Raw genomic sequence first — 22,264 nt, 5'->3', positions numbered from 1 at the left:
ACCTCATGCTTTTCATATCTATTTGAAGACAGTCAAAGTCTCTGGTTGTCAGGCAGTGTACTAGTGTTGAAGGTTTTCTAGTCAATTTCCTAATGAAGACTGGAACAATGCCTGTTGAAGCTGGAATATCACGAATTCAATGATTTTGAGGCTAAACATAAATCTTGACAGTAAGTTTGTAAAGTAAAACTTCCAGACCTGGTTCTTGTATTTCAGTATGCTTTTATGTACTTTACTGCGTATGCAAGAGTAGGACTTGGTAAAATTTGAAATCCATGGCTAGAAAATGGAAACTGCTAGCTAATGGATTCGCGTTGAAGTCATGGAGACTATCACCACACCTAACCCGATAATAGCCAATCGGCCATAAGAATGCGAGGACTGGTAGGTAGAGAGAAGATTAAGGGTGTGAAAGGATGATGCCTGCAGAAAGTTTGGAGCTTTATGCAGGCCTATAAGGGGCATGTAGGCTGGGGAAACAACGAGGGAGTTAGGACACAGGAGTTATGGATAAGTGCCATTTGTGCTTGTGCCGTGTGGTGGGGATGGCAAATTTGCCCATGAGTCCCTTGAATAGACGACAGCAAAAGAGCTCCTTGACCTACCTCTCTCCTTACCTTCTTTCTCCTTCCCCCTAACCCAAAACAGCCCAGCTTGCACTAGGAGGCTTGCACCACAAGTGTGTGGCTAAGAAGTGGAAGGTAGAACTAATGCACATAACCGACACCACATCTCAACTACAAACCATTTCCCTACCTTCCTCTTGCCTGACTCCATGCTTTCTAGAACCAGTGCCTACCATTTAACTACTAAAAGTTATTATGCTAGTGCGTTTTGTTCAGTGATTGCACTCCTTTTGCTAGTCAGGGTGGTTATTAGGGTACAACCGAAGTGGTTTACTAGATATAATTAAGTGCACCAAAGAGGGAGCTATTAAATATGTATAAAATCAGCCGGTAACAAACTGACAGGACTAGCTCGATTTATAGCTCACTAGCTTGTTGCTGTCTAGAAATAAAAATCAAGACTAGTTACTCATAGCTAATTAGCTGTGTGACAAAGCAGTTTGGCGTCTAACACACCGACTCACAATTGTTGCCTGCACTTTGTTGAAATGCTTTGTTTCAAATAAAACCTCTTGTCATATAGATGTTCCATAAACTTGTACTGCCAAATGATATAAACTGTTCATCTATCTGTTATGAAATTTATGAAATGCTCAATTTTTCATTGATTTTTGCCAGAATAAATCCATATCTATAGACCATATGTATCAAATCAGTAAGAAATCTCAGCTATAAAATCAAGTCGGCCTGCCCATCTGCTAAAAAGAACAAAATTTAGAGTTAGATCTGGAGCTATGGTCACTCAATGGCAACAAGAAAGATATAAGGGAGAGACACCAGAAACATAAACAGTGCATATGGAGGACCATTATGGAGTGTGGTGTCCCAATCATTCTGGCCCCAACCAAAACTAATGGTTAGGGATATTTCCTCCTTGCTCCCAACCAACTATGGTCCATAGTTTGGTAACCATCTGGAAACGAATATATTAGGTAGACAAATATAATGTAAGCCCATCTGGATTTTGTCACAGATATGTAAGTTCCTCCTAACAAGTAACAATTAATGGTCCACCTCACGAACTCATAATTTCATCTGCTTCCCATCTTCCGCACAATGCAATGCCCACAGCCATTAGTAATGCAGAATATATCCTAATTTTGTAGATAATTCAAACCTTGATAAATTCAGTATTCGTATTAATAGCTGATGAGCAATAGAATACACACATGTTAAATAATTGGAAGAGGTCCTAATCATAGTTGATGTATTATTAAGGATCACAGATAAGGTTTAATTATTGCCATGTTGATTTGTCCATATAAATACGATATCCACACGATCTGCCTTGTTGCGGAAAGATAAACGATACAGATGCTGGAGTAATGCGTTTGGTGAATTTTTAATCTATGGTTGACCAAACTGATGAACTAACCTATATGATAGTACTATAAAACAAATGTTCCACACGGAAGTAGGTTGATCAGCGTGTGACAATATCTATGATTCTGGAAACAAAATTATTCTAGCCAAAATAAACTAAACAATACGGTGGGTGGCCAATAACATTCATTTAGGCAGTGCCAGATGCCAATTCCGATCGACTCTATTTTATTCAGGAATAAACAATGAAAATGTCCATGATTAGGGCTTCCTTAGTTTTGGACCTTGTCCCTTTTTTTAGTGCAGGTATCAGCATATGGGTTTCTGGGTACACCAAAAACATTTGCCTTGTTCAACAAAGAGGTGTCAAGATGAGTAGAGCTAGTGAGATCAGGCTGTAGAATCATTTTCATGTCGACATAATCGTGCCCGAGGATAAAAATACCTGCATGGACTCCATGATCAAACTGCACTGAATCTGGTATTACGGTTCACTTTGACAAAGGGGTGAGCCAGATGACACCCCCCATGCGTGTAATTCTCATGTTTACCTCCTGTGCAGGGCATCTGTGTTTCACGGGGTGGGGGCCCTTGGCAAATCGGCATCAGCAACAGGGAAAGGGAGATGAACCTAATCCATCCATCGCCCTAACCATATCAGCAACAGGTTTGCGTCAGGGGTGGTGGTGGCGGCGGTGCGGTTTGTTAGCTGTTAAAACCCCCGCGCGTCCATCCATCTTGCTGGAGAGGAGGTAGGCATCGGCACCCGTCCGTTCCGTCCGTCCATCCATCCATCCATCCATCAGCACCGCACCAGGCCACCACCACGAGCCCCCACACACGGTTGGCGCGCGCGTCGCTTGCCTCACTTTACACCTACCTGCCTGCCCGAGGTTCCGTTCCACGGCCGTGGCGCGGTGTCCGGCCTCCGGCCGGCGCCCCCGTGGCCTCTTGCTTTGGTGATGAAACTGGTAGTAAACCAGTGGCAGTGATGAGGTCATTGGCCTGGGGAAGAGGAAAGCCTACCGGTCCGGCCTAACCTTTTTCCCACCAACTCAGCCTCTCTAGAAGACCTTCCCCGATCCAGTCAAGTGCCTATAAAATCCAGGCCCCCTCTGCACCCACCCTTGGCTCTCGCAGCACCGTAGCAGCAGCAGCAGCAGCAACAACCTCCACTGCCGCAGCCCACCGAGAGGGGAGGGGAAGAAAGCGGCGGCAAAAGCACCGGGAAAAGCAGCAAGCAACATCGGCGGCCTGGTTTGGTTTTGGTTTTGGTTTTGGTACGGTTTTCCTCTGGCCGCCATGGGGAGGTCGCCGTGCTGCGAGAAGGCGCACACCAACAAGGGCGCGTGGACGAAGGAAGAGGACGACCGGCTCGTCGCGTACATCAAGGCGCACGGCGAGGGGTGCTGGCGCTCGCTGCCCAAGGCCGCCGGCCTGCTCCGCTGCGGCAAGAGCTGCCGCCTACGGTGGATCAACTACCTCCGGCCCGACCTCAAGCGCGGCAACTTCACGGAGGAGGAGGACGAGCTCATCATCAAGCTCCACAGCCTCCTCGGCAACAAGTACGTCGCGGCATCCCTCTCCCATGCCTCGTCACACATACCCTCGCGGCATTTACACCATTTCCTGACCTGTTCTCTGCTATGTCTCTGTTCGCGTACAGATGGTCCCTGATCGCCGGGAGGCTGCCGGGAAGGACGGACAACGAGATCAAGAACTACTGGAACACGCACATCCGGAGGAAGCTGCTGAGCCGGGGGATCGACCCGGTGACCCACCGGCCGATCAACGAGCACGCGTCCAACATAACCATATCGTTCGAGGCGGCGGCGGCGGCGGCCACTGCACGTGAGGAGAAGGGCGCCGTGTTCCGGCTGGAGGAGCCGAAGGCCGCGGCGATCGGCCGCGACCAGAACGCCGCCGACTGGGGCCAGGGCAAGCCGCTCAAGTGCCCCGACCTGAACCTGGACCTCTGCATCAGCCCCCCGTGCCAGGAGCCCATGATGAAGCCGGTGAAGCGGGAGGCCGGGCTCTGCTTCAGCTGCAGCCTGGGGCTCCCCAAGAGCGCGGACTGCAAGTGCAGCAACTTCCTGGGGCTCCGGACCGCCATGCTCGACTTCAGAAGCCTCGAGATGAAATGAAATGAAATGAGTTGGTTTTTGTCACCCTCGATATTTGGTTAGCTCGTAGGTGCAAATAGTAGCCGAGTGAAAAGAGAGATAAGAAGAAAGAAAGTGAAGATTTGTGCCCAGGATCTTCCCTGCTCTCTTTGTTGCTCCGTTTTGTCTCTCTGCTGTAATTACCATCACCCCTCAACTGATCATATCATGGGCAATAATATCTGCTGCTAGCGTAGGTCTCTGTAACTTGACAACCCCGTCTCCAGGAGACTAGCAGGTTCAGCGCCCCCGTGCGCCCGTGTGGGTGTGGTCTCAAAGGCACTGCCGCTGGACCATGTGTTGAGGCGTGTGTGTGAGCCAGATCTTACGTTTACCAAACCACTAAAACCGGCATGTGACCGTCGCCTAATCCTGCAGTCTCGATAAAGCGCCTCGTGAAGTTAGACCACGCCTTTCTTTCTTTCTTTCTTTCTTTCTTTTTTTTTGCCTTCCAATCTGACCCTGCTTTACACACGCGACACACACAGGCACACAGCACCAGAAAGATAGGCCATACGTGTTTGCCTCTTTTCTACCGGTGTGGTATTAGCAGCAATACACTGCTCCTGTTCGTCATGCCCACACCACAAAGAGAAAAAGCGACGGCCCGGCTCTTCTTTAATCCCCGTTGCTGCGCTGCTTCTTATCCTCGCCGATCAAAAAGGGGGTTTGGTTTTTACCACTGTTGGTAATGGAGGAGTAACCAAAACCGAGCGTAGAAGGCAGGCCGCCCGGGCGTGAGGTCATGCACGCAGGGGGGGCACCGGGAAACCATTTGTTTATGGGGTTTGTTAGGTAGGAGGAGGAGGAGGAAGCCGCACCTTTCCTGAGCCCGCCCGGCGACGCGATGCGATGGGGGCGGCAGGGCCCTGGCGTGGCCTGCGGAAAAGGCAGCGGGGTTTGGACGGACCCCCCGCGCAACTTGCCCCGTGCGCCGCTGTGGCCTCCGGCATCATGAATGCCATCGGCGGCGGGCGGCGCTGGCAGCGGTGGCTCGGTTGGGTTGGGTTGGTTTCGTTGGTTTCCGGGAATGGACGAACAGGCGGGCGATGCTGAGCCGAGATGACCTTGTGGTCTGCTGTTTTCTCGCGCGAGATTGCGGTGGGCAACGCGGCTCCGCCGGCCGCCGGCTGTTGCTTCTGCTGCTCGTGCTAGCTCGGTGCGCGTGGCGTCTGACGGCAAAAGCGCCCGGTGACGTCTGCTGCGCACAACGGCATCGTCCCGGAGACGAAAGTATACGCTGGTTTCCGGAAACACGCACCACGTACGTCCACAGAAAATAGCAGCCATGGGGAGTCTGGAAGATGGAAACTCTCTATAATTATACGGCCGCCGCCGGCGGCTATAAAACAAGGTACTACTGCTGATGATATAATAAAAAATTAGCTTCTCGCCTGTGATGATCTAAGCTCGCGTAAGATCGGTTAAAACTTGCGGCTGGGTCGTTACAGAGAAGAGCCACTGCTGATGAGGCTAATGCTTTGGTATGCCGAGTTGAAAAGATTATCACTACCGCCTCACTGGTTTTGATGTTTCTAGCCTGCCTCACGTATCGATTAGCGGTTTGGAAGCGTGTACCAAGCTCCAAACGCCGACCTATGATCGATGATCCCCGTACATGGACGGATAAAATTTCCCCGGGTTGCCATTCTAAAACATTTACTGTCGCCATGTTTAGTTACCGCACCAGTTAGTTTACTGAGCGGTGATGTAAAGCGACGCTATATGTTTTGGCAGGTTCTAACTGTGAGTTTCCACTGACGATCGATCACACGTCACGGTCCGAACTGATTAAAAAAGATATCGAGTTACCTTGGTAACAAAAAGAAGAAGTGGGGAGGGATTTATTTGTATCTCCCCCACCTTATCTATCGTCGCTACTCGCTAGCATCTAATCGCTGTCATCACTTTCCACCGAAAGCAAACCGCCAATGCCTATCCAACATAACACACCCGCTAGTTTATGGGGGTTACTGTGGCCGCCTTCTTGTTCTCTTGCAGGTTACAGCTGCTGCTACCTGCCAAGCAAAGATTAAACAACCCGACTAATTCTGAAAAGCACATATGCACGCCAGTTCCTAATGCAAGTTTTGCTTTTTTTTTTCCTCTCTCTTTCTTACATTTAATTTCTTTCCTTTTTCTTCTCTTTCCCAAAAGGAATGAAAGTTTTGCTATTGATGTGTGTCTCAGGGGAAAAAGAAATACAAATATGGCTCAAAGCAAGATGCAAACATGCCAATCTTGGCGAAAAGAAAATCTGGGCAACCACGGAGAGAGACAGCGGCGCGACGATTGGCTGGCTCAGGACAGTACTTCCATGCAACAAGTGCCAACGCTGTCAGAGCTCAGAGCAAGCTTTCACAAGACGGGCGCAGCAGCAGCAGCTGCAGTCGGCGCACAGCGTATCATGGCGCTGTGGACCGGACGTACGGGGAGGATCTCCCCGATCGGGTTGAATGCACGGGCGGGAGCGGCGCACGGCAGGGGTAGGTGGCCAATCCCCATTTATTAACTGCCGACATGGATGCATCCTCCTGTCCTGGCCGCTCGCTAGCTCTACTGCTGCTGGATGATCCGCCGTTCTACTGCTGCTAGATAATCAATTGATTATCCTGGTCGAGCTGTTAGGCTGGGGACAGGCTCTTATGGGGTTTGATTAGTTTAGTCCCCCATTAAACAAGGACTTGTGCTGGGCTGGGACCCCTCGCTTGTCAGGCAGGGTTGGGTTGATGGAAGTACCAATTCGGCAGCTCCCCACCATCATTGAGTTGATGGGGTTACTGTATAACGGTAAGCTGTTCATGAGCTCCACTAGTGATGAGGAAAAGGTAACTTGTGAAAAATCTTAGAGCGATTTCCTTTTAAAAGGCCTTGATATAGTCTTGCACAAAAATCTCCCCTAAAAGTAAAAGTAGGATTGCACAAATTAAACCATGGGGCCATTGCAATTCCTACCTTATGTGCGGTTATATGAATATGATTTTATATATTTCTGGTGCTTATATAGAGCAAAATGGTGTTAGATTAATAGACGGAGAACTGCTACAAATTAAAATGTTCGCGGTTTTTGCTCTCAGCTCGTGTAGTCGTGTACTCCACCAGAATTCATTTCTGGTCAATATCACTATTAATTATCACCCATCAAATCATAAACTTGTAAAAGGCCTTGATAGTCTTGCAAAAAAAACCTCTCCTAAAAACAAAAGTAGTATTGCACAAACCAGTTTATGAGGATCAATATGTAGGCCATTTCAATTCCAACCGTGATACATAAAACTATGTATGAAGAGTCAAGACATAACATATATTTAGATGCATAGCAAAATCGATGTATATTAAAGTTACTTGTGATTTGAAAAGGATAGAATATATGGTCTTTTGTAATGCCTTTGAGTAATGGTGATGTATTAATAGATGAAACTACTACAAATTAAAATGGTCGTAGTTTTTTCACTCAGCCAGAATTCATTTCTGGTCAATATTAATTATCAGCCATCAAAACATAATCCTACGAGCATAGCGTACGTGGCGGAGCCAGCGGTCAAGGGGGGGCTCAACCCCCCCCCCCCCAAAAAAAAAAAAAATTGAGCCCCCATTAGTGCCCCCTCCATTTTTTAGGAGAAAGGAGGAAGAGGAAGAGGGAGGAAGAATAAGAGCCTCCCTAGTGGTCATGGCTGGCTCCGCCACCTTGCAACAATGGATGAATATACTCGCTTCTTGAACTATACCAAGTTTTGAACAGTTGAAAAAATGAAGCGAAATTTTCATATAGATTAAGTATCACAGGATCTTGCATATAGATCAAGTTGAAAGTGATTGGCAAGTAGACCAATGCAACTAAAACATTTCACTATTTGCATTGAGTCTTAGTTTCTGTACTATGGATCATAACATTTCCCAGTTGTGCGGTTGGGTTTGTTTGATCAAAATCATGTAATTGTTATCCCTGTAGATACTAAATACAAGGAGTTGCTACACAAGTAGACGTGCACTCTACTCCTACAAAATTTGACTAATCTTTCAGGGACAGTACAATCCAAAATTCTTGTAAATTGTAAGTGCCTGAATAAGGAAGCGTGATTTCAGAAGGCATCGACTTGATCGGTCATTTTTTCTCTTAATTTCTTGCTGCATATATAGTCATTGGTGTTTACTGGACTCGAGCCACCTCCAAATAATGGCATCGGTCCTCCTTTTATAAGGTACCATTCTCCAGGATATATAGTACAGTGGTCATTATCTCCGAGTGCTAAGCATATCCAAATTAAACAGATTCTGTAGCATCCATACCCGCAACAATGTACTATCATGCAGATAAATAACAAACTAGTGTTCATACCCAAAAAAATAACAGTGCTCATACCAAACAAACAAAAACGATTGGAGGTTAGTACAAGGCGGTATATGGAGAAAAATGCAAGATAATGTACAAGCGACATGTCATTTTCTTGTGGCTACCTACCAATACATCACTCCGAGTCGTCAATTTTGGGCAAGTTCGGTAGGTAGCAGATCAAAGCAAACCCCACGTTGCCTAGCGCTCTTTTCCATCTCTTGCATTGGTCACTTCTTTGTTATCTCTTCCAGCAGTACTCTCAACTGAGCTATAAAATACGCGTACGCTCGCGTCACGGCATCCCTGGTAGTTGATCCGTGTGAAACTATTATACATGGATAGGTAAAAGAGAAAGATATAAAGATAGTACATATATACATAGCCGTCAGAGGTCGCTGTCATGACATACTAACGGTGGAATAATCAAGTGTTGATAACTTGATATCTGCCTTCGTGTCAAGTACTTGCTCGTGCACGTTGCTAATCGATAAACAAATGGTTTAACAGTACACGATCATCGATCTGAAGACTTTTTATTCCGTTTTCCTATACTAAACGTCCCTGTGATGTGTGCATGCATTGTATTTCGGTGGTTGAATAAATTCAATGGAACCAAATAATGCTGCGCCCCCGACCTGACCGACCTGTGAGCAAGTGTGCCGATGGTGACGGCAGGCCACCCTTGATTCCTCCTTTGGTAGGTACCAACAAAGCTTCCAACTGTTGGAGTACCATGCGGTTTTATTGCTGCGCTTGGTATTTGGTGTTTGTTGCGGCCGTTTCTTGGAGTTATTCTCCTCTCCTCTCCTGTCCATCGACTTTGTGAGCATGATTTGTTAAAATGTTCAGTCATGTGATTTAGGATGCAAAACAACTAGCCAACCGGCGGCGGGTAATCCAATCCATACGACAAGAGAAGTATTTTTTTACTATATGTAATGATGCGAACATCCAGCAAGAGAAGTATTTTTTTCCTATATGTAATGATGCGAACAACCAGCAATAATCTAGTAATCCAACCCGTACTATATCAAATATCTTTTTTTATGCCAACAGTCACCATCCAAGTCCCGCTTAATAGAAGCAATAATAATTTTATGCAGAGCAATAGTAAGTTTAGCAGAAACAATATGAAATGTTGGTTGTGACGGTACACCAACCAACCATGGTGAAGTGACCAAGCAAGGGTGCCGCTGCATTTAAAATGCGCAGGGTGGAGCCGTCCAATGGGGAAACGGATAGGGAGGTCGAATCGGATGAGGGGCCAGGGGCATCTGCCGCGGCCATGGACGCAGCTGTTTCAGAATTCAGAAAGCATAAAAGTCCAGGTCACATGGCCTTTCAATCTCGCTGTTTTTTTCTTCGTCGGAACAGGGAGAGGGACATTCTCACTGCTCTTTTGTCACAGGGCAGTACTGTTCCTGTCAGTGAGAGCTACGAGAGCTTGGCACTGTGGAGAAACCTGGATGCATGAACGGAGTCTGCAGGTGATGAGATCCTCTCCCTGGCGTGGAGACCGAGGGAGAAGATCGAGCTGTTCCGTTGCTTGCCAATCATTTCGGCCATCCATCACATTTTCATCACTTCACTCTCCCGGGTGGATCCCGGGGGCAGGGCCGGGTTCAGCCGGGCGTGCGTTGAATGCTCTGCTTCTTGGGACTTGGGATGCTGAAATCTTGCACACGTTCACACCGAGTTCGCGAGCATCTGTACCGTAACATCATCTTCAGATGAGATTATTCAGGGTGAAGTCGCACGCAGAGAGATATTTTCAGACAGGTGGTGGTAGAAAAAAAGTGCCTGTGTACGTGACTCTTCCAACAGCAACAAGTTTTTGGTACTGTACCGAGTGACAAGCGACCGGTGAAAGCCGACGGATCGCTTCGCCCGCGGTGAAGTTTTCCACGCATCGGACATTCAGGCCGGAGCCGGATCTCGACAGCCAATCGATCTCCAGCGATCAAGATTTTCCGGCCCCGTTCACTGTTCTTACCGTTCATCAGCAGGCCTATCCCCTCCGTACAACAGAAACAAGCAAAGCTGCCGTTACAATCCTGCGCCGATCACGATCGCTACGTGCTCTGGCGCTCTGCATTGCAGGAAGAGAAGTGACGCCGGTGGCGGGGCCAGGGCACCCGGCTCGTCGGAGAAATATCTTACCCTACTACCCCGTCTCGTCAGAGCAAAATTAAAGTATCTAGCGTCTGGCAGGGGGAAAAAGAGCTCGCAGGTGACGTGCGCTCGGCACCGGCTCGATCGTGCTCGCTTGGCAAAGCGCGAATGCCACTCACAAATATCTGGCCCGATGCCCACAGTCTCGGCAGCACCAAAGCCACCACGCGATACCCCACCACCTCTCTCGTTCAGTGCTGCGCGCGTTACCGGACCTCCCTGTCCCGGTCGGGAGCCGGAAGAACGCGATCGCGCGGCGTCAGCCACTCAAGCCTACGTGCGCTGCGCCCACGGCGCACCTCGTCGGCGCTAGTCGCCTTGCTCGCCACCCTTAGTCCCCTTTGTACATGGAACACGGCCGGCCGGGCCGGGGCCGACGGAAAAAGACTCGCCGCGCCCCGCGGGAGCGCGGGACCGAGAAGATCGCACCGAGCTTATCTTCTCGGTCTCGCTCCCTCTGGATCCCCAAACCGTCGTCGCACTCGCACGCACGGGCGCACGGCCCGTAAAGGCGCCCGAGGTCGCCCTAGTTTTCCCCCGTTCGTTTTCCTCTTCCGCGGTGGCAATGATTGGCGCGCGACACGGGCTTGAGTGCCCGACTGCGGCTGGGCTCGGCGGCTTTGCCTCGGTTGCTGCTGCTGCTCATGGAACGGAAGTCCCTTCCTTTTCATGCATAGATTTCCTGATCGCCTTATCAAGTATAGGACTGTAGGAGTAGTAGCTACTAGGACTAGGAGCTTGGTCGATCGAGCTTTTGACCACTGGGCGTGAGAGTGATTCGACGGATGAGCTTCCAGATTCCTCTCCCACATAATAACTGCTGCTGACTTTGTTTCACGTAGCATTCGCATGCCTACAGCCCGAGGTTACGAGACCGGCATGCGTGTCCAGCAGTGTGAGAATGAATAGAGGAGTATGGCCTGTGCCAGACTCAGTTGGCAAGTGTAACCACTAACCACCCATGATCGTATCGCTGTCGTGTCCAGGTAGGCGATGGCAACTGGATGAGGCCGCCTAGATTAGGTGGTTGGTACTTGGTACCGTCCGCAACTTTCCCTTTCCGTCCCTGTCCTGTTCCGGCGACGGCAGGGCCCGCGTGACATTGGAGCGAGGCCGATCGGGGCAGTGGTTGGTTGCCAGCATGGGGCCCCGTCTCTCGCCCAGGGAGCCTGCCTCCTCCGCCTCCTCCTCCTCCTCCTCCTCCTCCTCCTCAGTCTTATCCGAAACCATGAGCTCCTCCCTTTTCCTGATTTGGCAAAACTGTCAATCACTTCGCTAAGCGCCAACGATTACCCTGAACAATTATAAAATTGGGAAAGGTTAGCACCCATTTGCACGAGGCACATATGATGGGGCACACCTCCTTCCCCACTGCCTCCAAGCCCCATGGGTTTGCTTTGCCCCTCTTGGTGTGGTCAACTCTAGTTGGCTCCGACGTGTGAAGATGAAGACTAGCTCTGAGGGTGATCGATCTCTCTTTTCAGATTGCTTTACCGGCTTATTGGCCAGGCTAAGAATGTTGCTGTGTGTGATGTCACAAATGGCAAAAAGGGCCACCAGGGCATCCAATCGTTGCGGGTATTCGTTCATGCGTTTCTAGAAAGAAGCGGTGGCAGGGTTAAGTCGTGCATGGTGAGTAGGTGGTCATAGTGCAAGGAGGAGCCGGTGCCGGTCATGTCGATATGATAGTGGCGAGGCCCGAGTGCCCAGCGGACAGCTACGTCCCAACCTCGCCAAATGGTACAGTGCGAGCGTGGTATGTCGCTCCATTGCGCTGTGCACATGTGCTAATCCAGTCGCTAACAACCGATGCTTTCATGATTACAACTTTTCTAGAACGCAGGGGTGTCTCAAGCAAGAAATAGTTCAGTTGCTGCAGATTGAAGTTCCTACGTTCCGAATTGTTAAAGTATAACTGAATTGACTATATTTTGCTATCAGCTTGATGATTACTGCATACAACTCAACTATTTCTCGTGAACATGCATTTTTCATCACCTGAGGAGATTAAAAGTTCAGAACATATAGCATATCCAGAGATGATCAGTCTCCCTGTTGATTCAGAGATTTGACAGCCGCTTGCTCCTCTTGGAACTCTGAGCAACCAATAACTCGCTGCACACACCAAAGAGTTCCAGGTCTTCATCCGCTCATCGTGGACCGGATGATGAGATGAGCAGGGTGACTTGAAGCGTGTGCGCACAGCCCACGGAAACGAGGCTAGAAATATGCGTGCCGCAGCACATGGGTGACGCTCCCTGCTAGTGTTTGTGTGCACGCCTGGTGTACATAAACATGGGCGCCTACGTTCACGCCGTTTTTTTCTTTCTTTCTCGGAAGCAGTTAGCCGCTCATGTATTTGGGCACGTCACAGCCTCACAGGTTAGTGTTCTTCATCTTTTCAAAAAATAACAACTGGCCATATTTGACAGCAGAAACAAAATGGCAGCCGGTGATGCGCCTGACGTGCTCGATCAAGAAAGAGAGGTCCACCGCCTGACGAAGCACAGCAGTTCTGAATTCGTTGCTTCCTTCCTGCACCAGGACAGGTAGGGAAAGAGTCCGCAAATCCATTCTTGTTCTTTTTTCTGGAATCAACAACGATGAAAGATAAAAGAATAGTGCACATTTATCCCGTTTTTTGTTCGTGTTTCTGGAATCAACAATGATGTAAACCCGACAAGAATAGGGTGTCCTGACGTGTAGCAGAGCAACTGGTCAGTGATTTCTCTGCATCAGGTTTTCCTCGTGCTGTATGAGAGCAGCAAGAGACTACAGCTCGCAACTTGTTGATTGACACTTGGAAGGCAAATACGACAGGCAGAAAGCAGCAGCGTTATTGGTTAATAAAAAAATTGTCAGCCAACGTGACATTACCAAGAAAGCACCATCGTTATCATCTGAGATTACCATGAACCAAAATGACACACCCGGTACGACTAGAGAAACCATGGTATGTCAGCGTGTTTAAATATTTGCCAGATGCGTAAGGCTCAGCTGGATAAATCTGCTCTAATCCATGGAATCACAGCACCGCTGGTAAAAGCACATATAAATAATGCCCAGCCCACAAGACACCAAGGCAAGATAATCCATTACTAAGGCCTGGCTGTTTTTTCTTCTTGTTTTCTTTCTATCTTCTTTCCTTTTCCTTAACCAATAAGCAACTGATGAACAATCTCCGTCTGCAATGATTTAAAATCCAGACCACAGCTCCACCGAAGTCATTACGAGCAACGGAATTTGGTGAACAAGGATTGAACTTTCAACTGTCCAGCGGATACAGTAGATGAAATTGAAGCATTCCGAGGAAGGCATGTGGATAAGCACATTGCACAGCATGCGACTCTACAGGCATAGAAGCATACAGTTTCACCTAACAATCTAGCGTTCCTCTAAAACAGTTAATATAGTGCATGGAATATGATAAAGACAAACAAAGTGTTGATTGAAGGTACAGCAGAAGCCAAGAATTAGGTGTCCTTCGGGGCACCCTTCTTTGCAGCCTCAGCTGCAGCCTTCTCTGCCTCAATCTCGGCAACATATTCATCAACCTCAGCCTCCTCAAGTTCACGGAGACCATCCTTCTTTGTCATCACTGCAACCTCGATGTTCTTCCCACCACTTTCAACAACCTAAAAGGATTATCAGTATATTAATAGTCGCTAAACAAAAACTGAACTGAGAAGCTGAACAGAAGATTACGAGTCAAAACACAGCAACAAGAGAGCTAAGAACGCTAAGGGGAAAAAACCAAGCAGTTCCCTTTGGAGTTTGGGGTATCCATGTTTAAAAATAAAACTGGATACAAACAAGCAAGCTGCAGCAAAAAAACATCTAGGTGAAGAATATAGGGTTGAAAATAACCTATATTTTCTTGTCGAACGCTCAAAACAATGATGCTGAATTGCTGAATAACATAATCTACATATACTCATAGAACCCTTAATACAATGATGATGAATTGGATAACATCCTTGCACCAGGTACTGGCACAAGTATCATTACATTTCAACCCACAACTTCAAATGCATAAGAGTACTTGACTGATTACATTTATCAAGCTTCCTAAAATCTGAGGTAGTCATTCTCTTTGTTCCTATAGGATTGGAATCCTTCAAAAATCCTATAGTCTTGCTTTGTTCCCAAGGTGGCTCAATCTATTTCATTTATATGGTGTAAAACTAGGGACAATTGCATTGCCACTACTTTATACCCCTAACTGGAATTTGCCATTACAAAACAAAAGGAACTGCAAATTTGCCATCCGTACCAACGGGTAACTCCTGCCGTTTACTACTACTATGCCATCCTGGCTAGAATAGTTGAAATTTTTGCACAAAAATTAACTTATATGAAAATCCTAGCTTTTCTGATCAAAGGTAGAACTTAAAGTGTAAACCTAATTAAGCAAGCTTTTAGCAGTCAAATAGAGCCGAGTAGTTCAACAAAATTCTTTCAGAAGACAGGGAGCTGGATTTGCTCACAGGGACAAGGTAGTGATTAGGGAGATGCTCGATAGCTACCCCAATAGCTTTCATTAACACCACTAAGTCATACCAACTGCTATATTTTTATTAAACATCATACTACTTAATTTGACAAAAGAGGGTTAAGAAGATAAACATAATCTGACACAAAATAAATCCAGTTTCCTTGATTCCACAATTGCCTTCCATACTTAGCAAACATCTAGGAGAAATACAAAGGATACTATGACCATCAGCACAAATGACTAATCTGGTACATCATTGTTCAGATCCTTCATATTTTGACCAAAGTTGTTTAGAGGATGTGCTACCGGATATGATTGTAGTTGTGTGTTAGGTTACCCTTCATATAACTCAATGAAAACATAATCTACCAGACAGACTACTCCAGTTTTTTAAAAGAATCTGACTCCAATAGCATATGAAATGACTGTGTAGAAAACCTGAAACAATGTCTTAGATTGACAATCAAGAGGTACCTCAAGCAACTCGTGCTTAATTAACAACTCAAATCAGGAAATCACAGATTTATTTTGATAACAAATTGCTCCTAGATCTGGTTATGATTGCCAGCACCAAGCATTACGAAGGAAGAATGACATCACCTGATAGGAGAGAACAAGGATGGAAATCGAGATAACATTTGGCATGAAAACTCAGTTGAGTCTCTCTAATCTTTGGTGGAAAAGTAGGACCATCACCATCGATTATTCCTGATCATGTTAACTGTGCTCTACAGGCTTTTTTAAAAAAATTGTGCTCTACAGTTGTCTTATTGCAGTCATCCTTAAGCAGGAAAGACTCAAAACAATGAATCAAGAAATTGGCATAACCTGGACTCTATCAGGTCTGTAGGCTGTTGTGTAGCAGAGAAAGTAAAGGCAGCATAGATAATATACCTCTAGAAGTGCACGGATGGCGAGCTTGATAGTCTCCTTGCCGGAGGTCTCCTTGTAGTTCTTCTCGAGGAATTCCCGCATGGAGTTCGAGTTCCTCCCCGTGGCGTTGGCCTTCCAGGCAGAAAAGGTACCGGATGGGTCGGTCTGGTACAGGGCCGGCTTGTCGGTGTAGGGGTCGAAGCCGACGATGAGGGTGGAGAGGCCGAAGGGGCGAACACCACCACTCTGTGTGTACTTCTGCTGCAGGCCGGCGATGTAGCGGGTGATGTACTCGACGGTGACGGGGTCCTCGACGGTGAGTCGGTGGCTCTGGCACTCGACCCTCGCGCGGTTGATGAGAACGCGCGCATCAGCCTTGAGCCCCGCGCACGCCAGCGCGATGTGGGTGTCCAGGCTAGCGATCTTGCGCACGGACCTGGGGAGGTAAAGAGATTCGGGCGGAGGGGATTGAGTTTGAGGGCGGGGGATCGTGAGATCTGGTGGGAGGACCGGCGGGGAGATAGGGAGGGAGGGCTATCTACCTGGAGTCCTGGAGCTTGGGGGTGGACTTCTTCTCGACGCCGAGGACGACTGTGTCGGTGCCGCGGACGCCGACGGCGGCGTTGCCCTTGCGGACGGCCTCGAGGGCGTACTCGACCTGAAAGAGGTGGCCGTCGGGGGAGAAGACGGTGATCGCGCGGTCGTAGCGGGCCATCGTGCTGGCGTCGCCGGCGGTTAGGGTTTGAGCTTGCTTCCCGGCCGGCGGTGGTGGTCGTGCCTTTCTGGGTTCAGGACTCCAGGGGCGTCTGCGAAGAAGAGGGCTGTCTGTTACTAGTTGGGCTTCGTGTTTGTTTCGGGTTTGTACCCTTCTGGTCCGGCTGATTTTGCCTCAGAGGCCCTATTTGATATCTCATCTTCGGCCGGGCCTATGAAAGGCCCATGAAAGGTACACCCTCTCGCTTCGAATCGACTTTACTATCATTTCTTTTTTGTTCATTATTAAAGCCTTTCACTCTTACCCTTCGTTTGTGTAAGGCTTTACTTATTCCCTGTTTGGATAGGCACCCCACTTTTAATATTTTTTTTGTCACATTACCTTCCAAATACATGTGTTAAAAGGGATGTGTTAAAGTTTAACACCTCCAATTTCATAAACACCTCAAGGGGGTGTTAAAAGTTGTTAAACTTGTTAAAAGTAGTCCCCCTCTCCACTTTTTTCCACAATTGCCCCTTTCTCTCTCCTCCCTCTCCCTCCGCCGGCCATAAATGAGGGGGCAATGGAGTCATTTCGCACCAAAGGTGTTAAAGTTTAACACACCATCCAAACACCCCAATATGTTAAACTTTAGCACTCTATTTAAGAGTATTAAAACTTTAACACTTGTTAAACTTTAACACAGGGTATCCAAACAGATTTTAATCCAATACTTACAGTTTTGAAGGACATCACATCTCTTTTTGCAGCAGGGTCACTCTTCTCACCAAGGCAAACAATTATAATACGTTCACCATTACTTTTAATATAGAAAAATTTATTTTACTCCCCCTCACCTATCCACATCTGTGACTGTACGTGGCATATGCGACAGTTTTCCGTTTGTCGCCCACGCCCTGCAAACTATTGTTTGTCGTTAGCTTGCATGCACGTGTTTTGATGTTCCCGGCTCATGTTGGTCCACGTAGCCGGCAACTGCTTCCCGGATCGTGTCACGTGCGCTTCGAGAAGGACTGTTGTAACGCTAGTCGTATGGACCCCCAACAGCGCTCGTGATCCATCTCTTCCGATGCATGCTCCCGATATTTTTTTTTCATTTTTTCGTGAGCGTTTTACTACGCTTTCTTCTTCACTCTTTAACGTGGGTTCTTTTCCCTTTCTATTTCTTTCCTTTCTAGTTTCTCTTTTCTAATCTCTATTATTCATTTAGTAGGATTAGGACTCTTTAGATTTTCCTATTTTTCCTTATAGGACTACAAAATATATAGGAGTAAAATGGACGTTTTCCTTTAATATATTCACGTGTCCCTTCTCACATGAACTACATGCTTATTCTTCATTATGCTTTGCATCTTAGTTGCATTGCTAGAATGCATAAAATTATCATGCTTCATATATTATTTTGTCACATTCTTTTAGAATTTTTACCATCAGGTTATTTGTTCTCTCCCCGAAACCATTGGTAACTAGATGGACTTTAGGTTATCTCAATCTTTTATTGATTTGGAAATGGCTATGCCATATCAACCGGTTTTATCTTTCTGTTGGCCTTCGTTGATTGTTTCAAGTTTGTCGCTAGCATTATTAATCTATTGCCATTTTGTTTTAGACTTCGGTATCACTTGTTTTCAGTCATCCCACGATACTTTTGTCATACAAGAATAGTTTGATTCAACATAAGGTAGTGCCTCACTTATCTTGCTAACCCTTCGCTTTCACTATCTTACCAGAGCATCCATACATTCATTCTTTCATTGCGTACATGCAAGCATTGCATTGAATATGCTGAAGACACTATCATGCGGAAATGCCATAGAGCTGTAGCGTCGAAGAACGACTACGCTGAAGTCTCTATTGAGCAGAGAAAATCATAAAGCCAACGCAAAATGCGTATGAATGGCAAAAAATACCAAGAGGCCCTAAATATTGTAATGCCAAGTGCGATTACATCTTTTGGAGCTCAAACAGCTAGAGAGGAAAAATGCCTACAGTGCATATGCATTATCCCTATGCCTGAATATATTACTCTTTTGCAGGCACACTTGTTCAAAAAGGAGTTAACCTTCGTTGGACAAAGGAAACTGTATTGTCTTTTGTAGCCCAAAAAGCTCGCTGAATAGAAGATAGTGACCGAGGGGAGTTCACCGTCAACTTCACCATCATCTTCAACTTCACCGTCAATCTCATCAACAAAGTCTGACACGAGTGGCTCGCCATCAAATTTGCATCAATTACCACTTTGACTCACCTCTCAACATTGACTTGAGGGCTTGGGGATTTGAGATTTGGTAACATGTAATTTCCATAAGTTCTCGTATTTTAAAGCTGGCAAGACGGCGCAAAGGCTATCTGATTTCACTGGATTTTGCTTTGCATAGAAGTCCCAGATGAGAGCCCACGAAAAGCCGTAGAGCTGTGTTGGGGAACCTTCGTCATGAACACCAGCCAATAGGGCTACAGTGGGACTGGGCTAAACGAAACCACCCCGAAAGACTAGGTCTTTCCTGACGCTCGTGACCCAAGGCCCTTGGGCATGACTGACTGCGGGTGGACCATGCCAGGGGCCTATCTACTCTGTCTACTACTTTTCCCTTGTCCTCAATCCTCATCGACAACTTTTGGCTCGAGGGGATCGCCATCTACCTCGGCAACGTCAACTACTTCGCCCTCATCCACGTCGACAACATTCGGCTCGAGGGGTTCACTGTCTACATCGGCATTGTCAACTATTTCTCCCTTGTCCTTATCGTCACGAGGGCAAGCGATGAAGCTTCTACCCATCATCGTCGCTGAAAATCCGCTCAGTCATCAAAACTGAAGGCACTAGTTTAGCTATTATCGTCATGTATGTACTACCAGGCGTGCGTGCTCTTTTCTCTATCTCTTTCCCCTATTGGATATTTGAGATGGAGTTTTGTAGCGGAACCGTCTGACTTGAACTGGTTTAAGTGCGCCTAATCGCTATCAGAACAACAATTATACGAAACACACTTAAAATAGTGTAAGTCCGGTAGTCCGTCGAGTGTCTAGGATGCCTCGAAGCATCCACGACGTGAATCGTAGCCATACATCAAGATCGCTTCCATGAAGGGAAATCATCAACAAATATTACATTTTTACATATATATATAGAAGGTACGAATTATTACAAACCGTAGATCGAAACAAACTTAATAGTGCAAGTTAGACCAGTGCTAAGAGTTTTGAATACTAAACAAGTCCAAGGGCAAGTAATTATACAACTAAGTTTCACTCTAGGGTATTACGAGACTTGTAAAATACCCTAGTTCTTCGGGCTTTCTTCTTCAGTTGACCCTTGCTGCGCTTCTGAAAATAACAATAAGGGATCCCCTGAGTATGAGGGTACTCAACAAGAGTGACCCGACTAACCAGTATAGGTAGGTTTAAAAAATTGTTCCAAGAAATATGATAGCTTTATGGTGCATTGGCTGACTCACAATTTTATGGAAATATTACTACTAGTGGAACCTTAGTTTTATCATTTTATTTCAGATTAGTTTTTATCTAACTAGTCTAGGTGATTAAAATATTTTGAGCAACCAGGTGGAACTAAGTCATACAACATATTAATTACGGGAAAACATTATATTCAACTTGATTACTCCATGATGCTTATGCGATGATCAAGTGCATTCATAACCAAGAATTGCGACGATTCGGGCCGATTTACATCCTGCAGGAGATACCTAACCAGCTATGCACAACTGCGCGGGTTGCACATAACAACCTTTCGATTAGCCATACACAAAGATCGGAAATATAACTACACGAACCCAGGGACGCACCCCACATGGGATCCTACGTCTGGCCTGATCTCCATGTGAGTTTCAGGATACGCCCCTGCCATTCTTCAACACGACAAGCACGGGTAATAATATTTCCAATCAGAGAGCCAACTAACCTACCGGGCTTGCTGGTTCCTAATAGCAGTAAGCAACTAGGTAATATCACTTGATCACTGGTTAAAACAATGAACGGTCCTTAATCAGATTAAACTTAGTAGCTTGCTTGTTCCCAATGGCACTAAGCAACCAGGTAATATCACTTGATCACTGGTTAAAACAACGAACGGTCCTTAACCTGGTTAAACTTAGTAGACAGAACTACCATCTCTAGCTTCTGTCCACCTTTCCAAAATTTCAAGCTATTTTCCTTGATTAACATATACGACACTTTTAACCTTAGGTGATCAAGTAACAAAGTTACTTCAAAGGGAATCTAAGCATTTTTTGTGAATCACATTGCTCAAGCTGAATACATGATTGAAGCATTGAAATTAGGTGACATTGAAACCAATCAAGGTTTGAATCAAGAGATGGACTTAGCAAGTCCAGGTGATACACGATGGGGATTTCACTACAGAACTGTAATGCATATTATGTTCTTGTATCCTTCGATCAAGAAAGTTCTCTTTAGGATTGGGAATGAAAGTAAAGGGGCTAAGGCTAATGGAGCTCAAACTATGCTCACAGTATTTAAGTCCTTTGAGTTTGTTTTCCTGCTACACTTGATGAATGAAATATTTGGATACACAAATGACTTGTGCAATGCTTTGCAAAAGAGGGAGCAAGATATCGTAAATGCAATGGATCTTCTAGAGTTCACAAAGGTAGAACTTGATGTTTTGAGACAAGATTTTGGATGGCAAGAATTCCTTACCAAGGTCACTTCTTTTTGTGAGAAGCACAATGTTAAAGTTGTTGACATGAATGAGAAGTATATTCCTATGCAAAGATCAAAGCAGTTCTACAGAGGTGCCATTAATTATCACAGATTTCATGCTGATATGTTTTTGGGTGTCATTGATAGGCAAGTTCAAGAGCTTAATAATATGTTTGATGAGGTAAACACAGAGCTACTTAGATGCATGGCATCATTCAGTCCAGCCAATTCATTTTCTACTTTTGATGTTGAGAACTTGGTTAAGCTTGCTGGGTTCTATCCACATGACTTTGAATTTGAAGAAATGAACCAGCTTCATTTTCAGTTACACCACTGTCATTGTTAAGATTAGCGGATCAAGACTAAGACTAGTGAATTTCTTTTATGTGCGTAAGGCTTCGGATGGTGGCGTGAGAGACACAGGGTTTAGACTGGTTCGGGCAAGGGAAAGTCCTACGTCCAGTATGAGATGCTGCTCGTGTTGCCCACGCGGGGTCTGTAGTAGGGGTTACAGGAGGGCGAGAGAGGGAGCTGGTCCCAAGTCTCTTGGGTGTGCATTGATGCTCTGCAGGGGAGTGTGCGTGTGTTCTGATGGCTTGAGCCGGTCCCCCATCTCAGGGCCCCCGGTTCTCCCTTTATAGCGCAAGGAGGCCACCGGGGTTATAAGTGAGACCCGATGTGAGAAGAAGTAAAAGAGACAAGCTAATTTAAGTAAAATACAATACAAGGGGAAGGACCAAGTTCCAGGACCGCCGCCCCCCGCTCTGGCCTTCGGCTCCTGTCAGCGCGTCCGCCGGAAGAGGGCGGCTACCTTCGGATCCTGTCGACGATCTCCCTGGTGGCCGTTGCCGCCAGGCATGATGATGGTGTTTGGCCATG

The 22,264-nt window shown here is 46.6% G+C and overlaps 2 protein-coding genes across 2 annotated transcripts; one reads left to right on the top strand and one right to left on the bottom strand.

Moving 5' to 3' along the window:
* The first annotated feature begins 2,687 nt into the window (after nt 1–2,687).
* Nucleotides 2,688–4,318, top strand: LOC117844865 (MYB31 transcription factor31). The gene is made up of 2 exons (XM_034725678.2): nt 2,688–3,514; nt 3,616–4,318. Exons 1-2 carry the CDS (start codon nt 3,252–3,254, stop codon nt 4,091–4,093), a joined length of 741 nt encoding a protein of 246 aa, XP_034581569.1. The 5' UTR covers nt 2,688–3,251; the 3' UTR covers nt 4,094–4,318.
* Nucleotides 4,319–13,861: 9,543 nt separating this feature from the next.
* LOC117846007 (proteasome subunit alpha type-7-B) lies at nt 13,862–16,836 on the bottom strand. The gene is made up of 3 exons (XM_034727106.2): nt 16,530–16,836; nt 16,009–16,423; nt 13,862–14,254 (listed from the first exon to the last, which is right to left on the bottom strand). The coding sequence occupies exons 1-3, from the start codon at nt 16,700–16,702 to the stop codon at nt 14,093–14,095; spliced, it is 750 nt and encodes a 249-aa protein (XP_034582997.1). The 5' UTR covers nt 16,703–16,836; the 3' UTR covers nt 13,862–14,092.
* Between the last annotated feature and the right edge of the window lie 5,428 nt (nt 16,837–22,264).

Source organism: Setaria viridis, chromosome 2 (genome assembly GCF_005286985.2).
Source record: "Setaria viridis chromosome 2, Setaria_viridis_v4.0, whole genome shotgun sequence".
Classification (NCBI taxonomy): Eukaryota; Viridiplantae; Streptophyta; class Magnoliopsida; order Poales; family Poaceae; genus Setaria; species Setaria viridis.
This window is presented reverse-complemented; position numbering and strand designations above follow the sequence as displayed.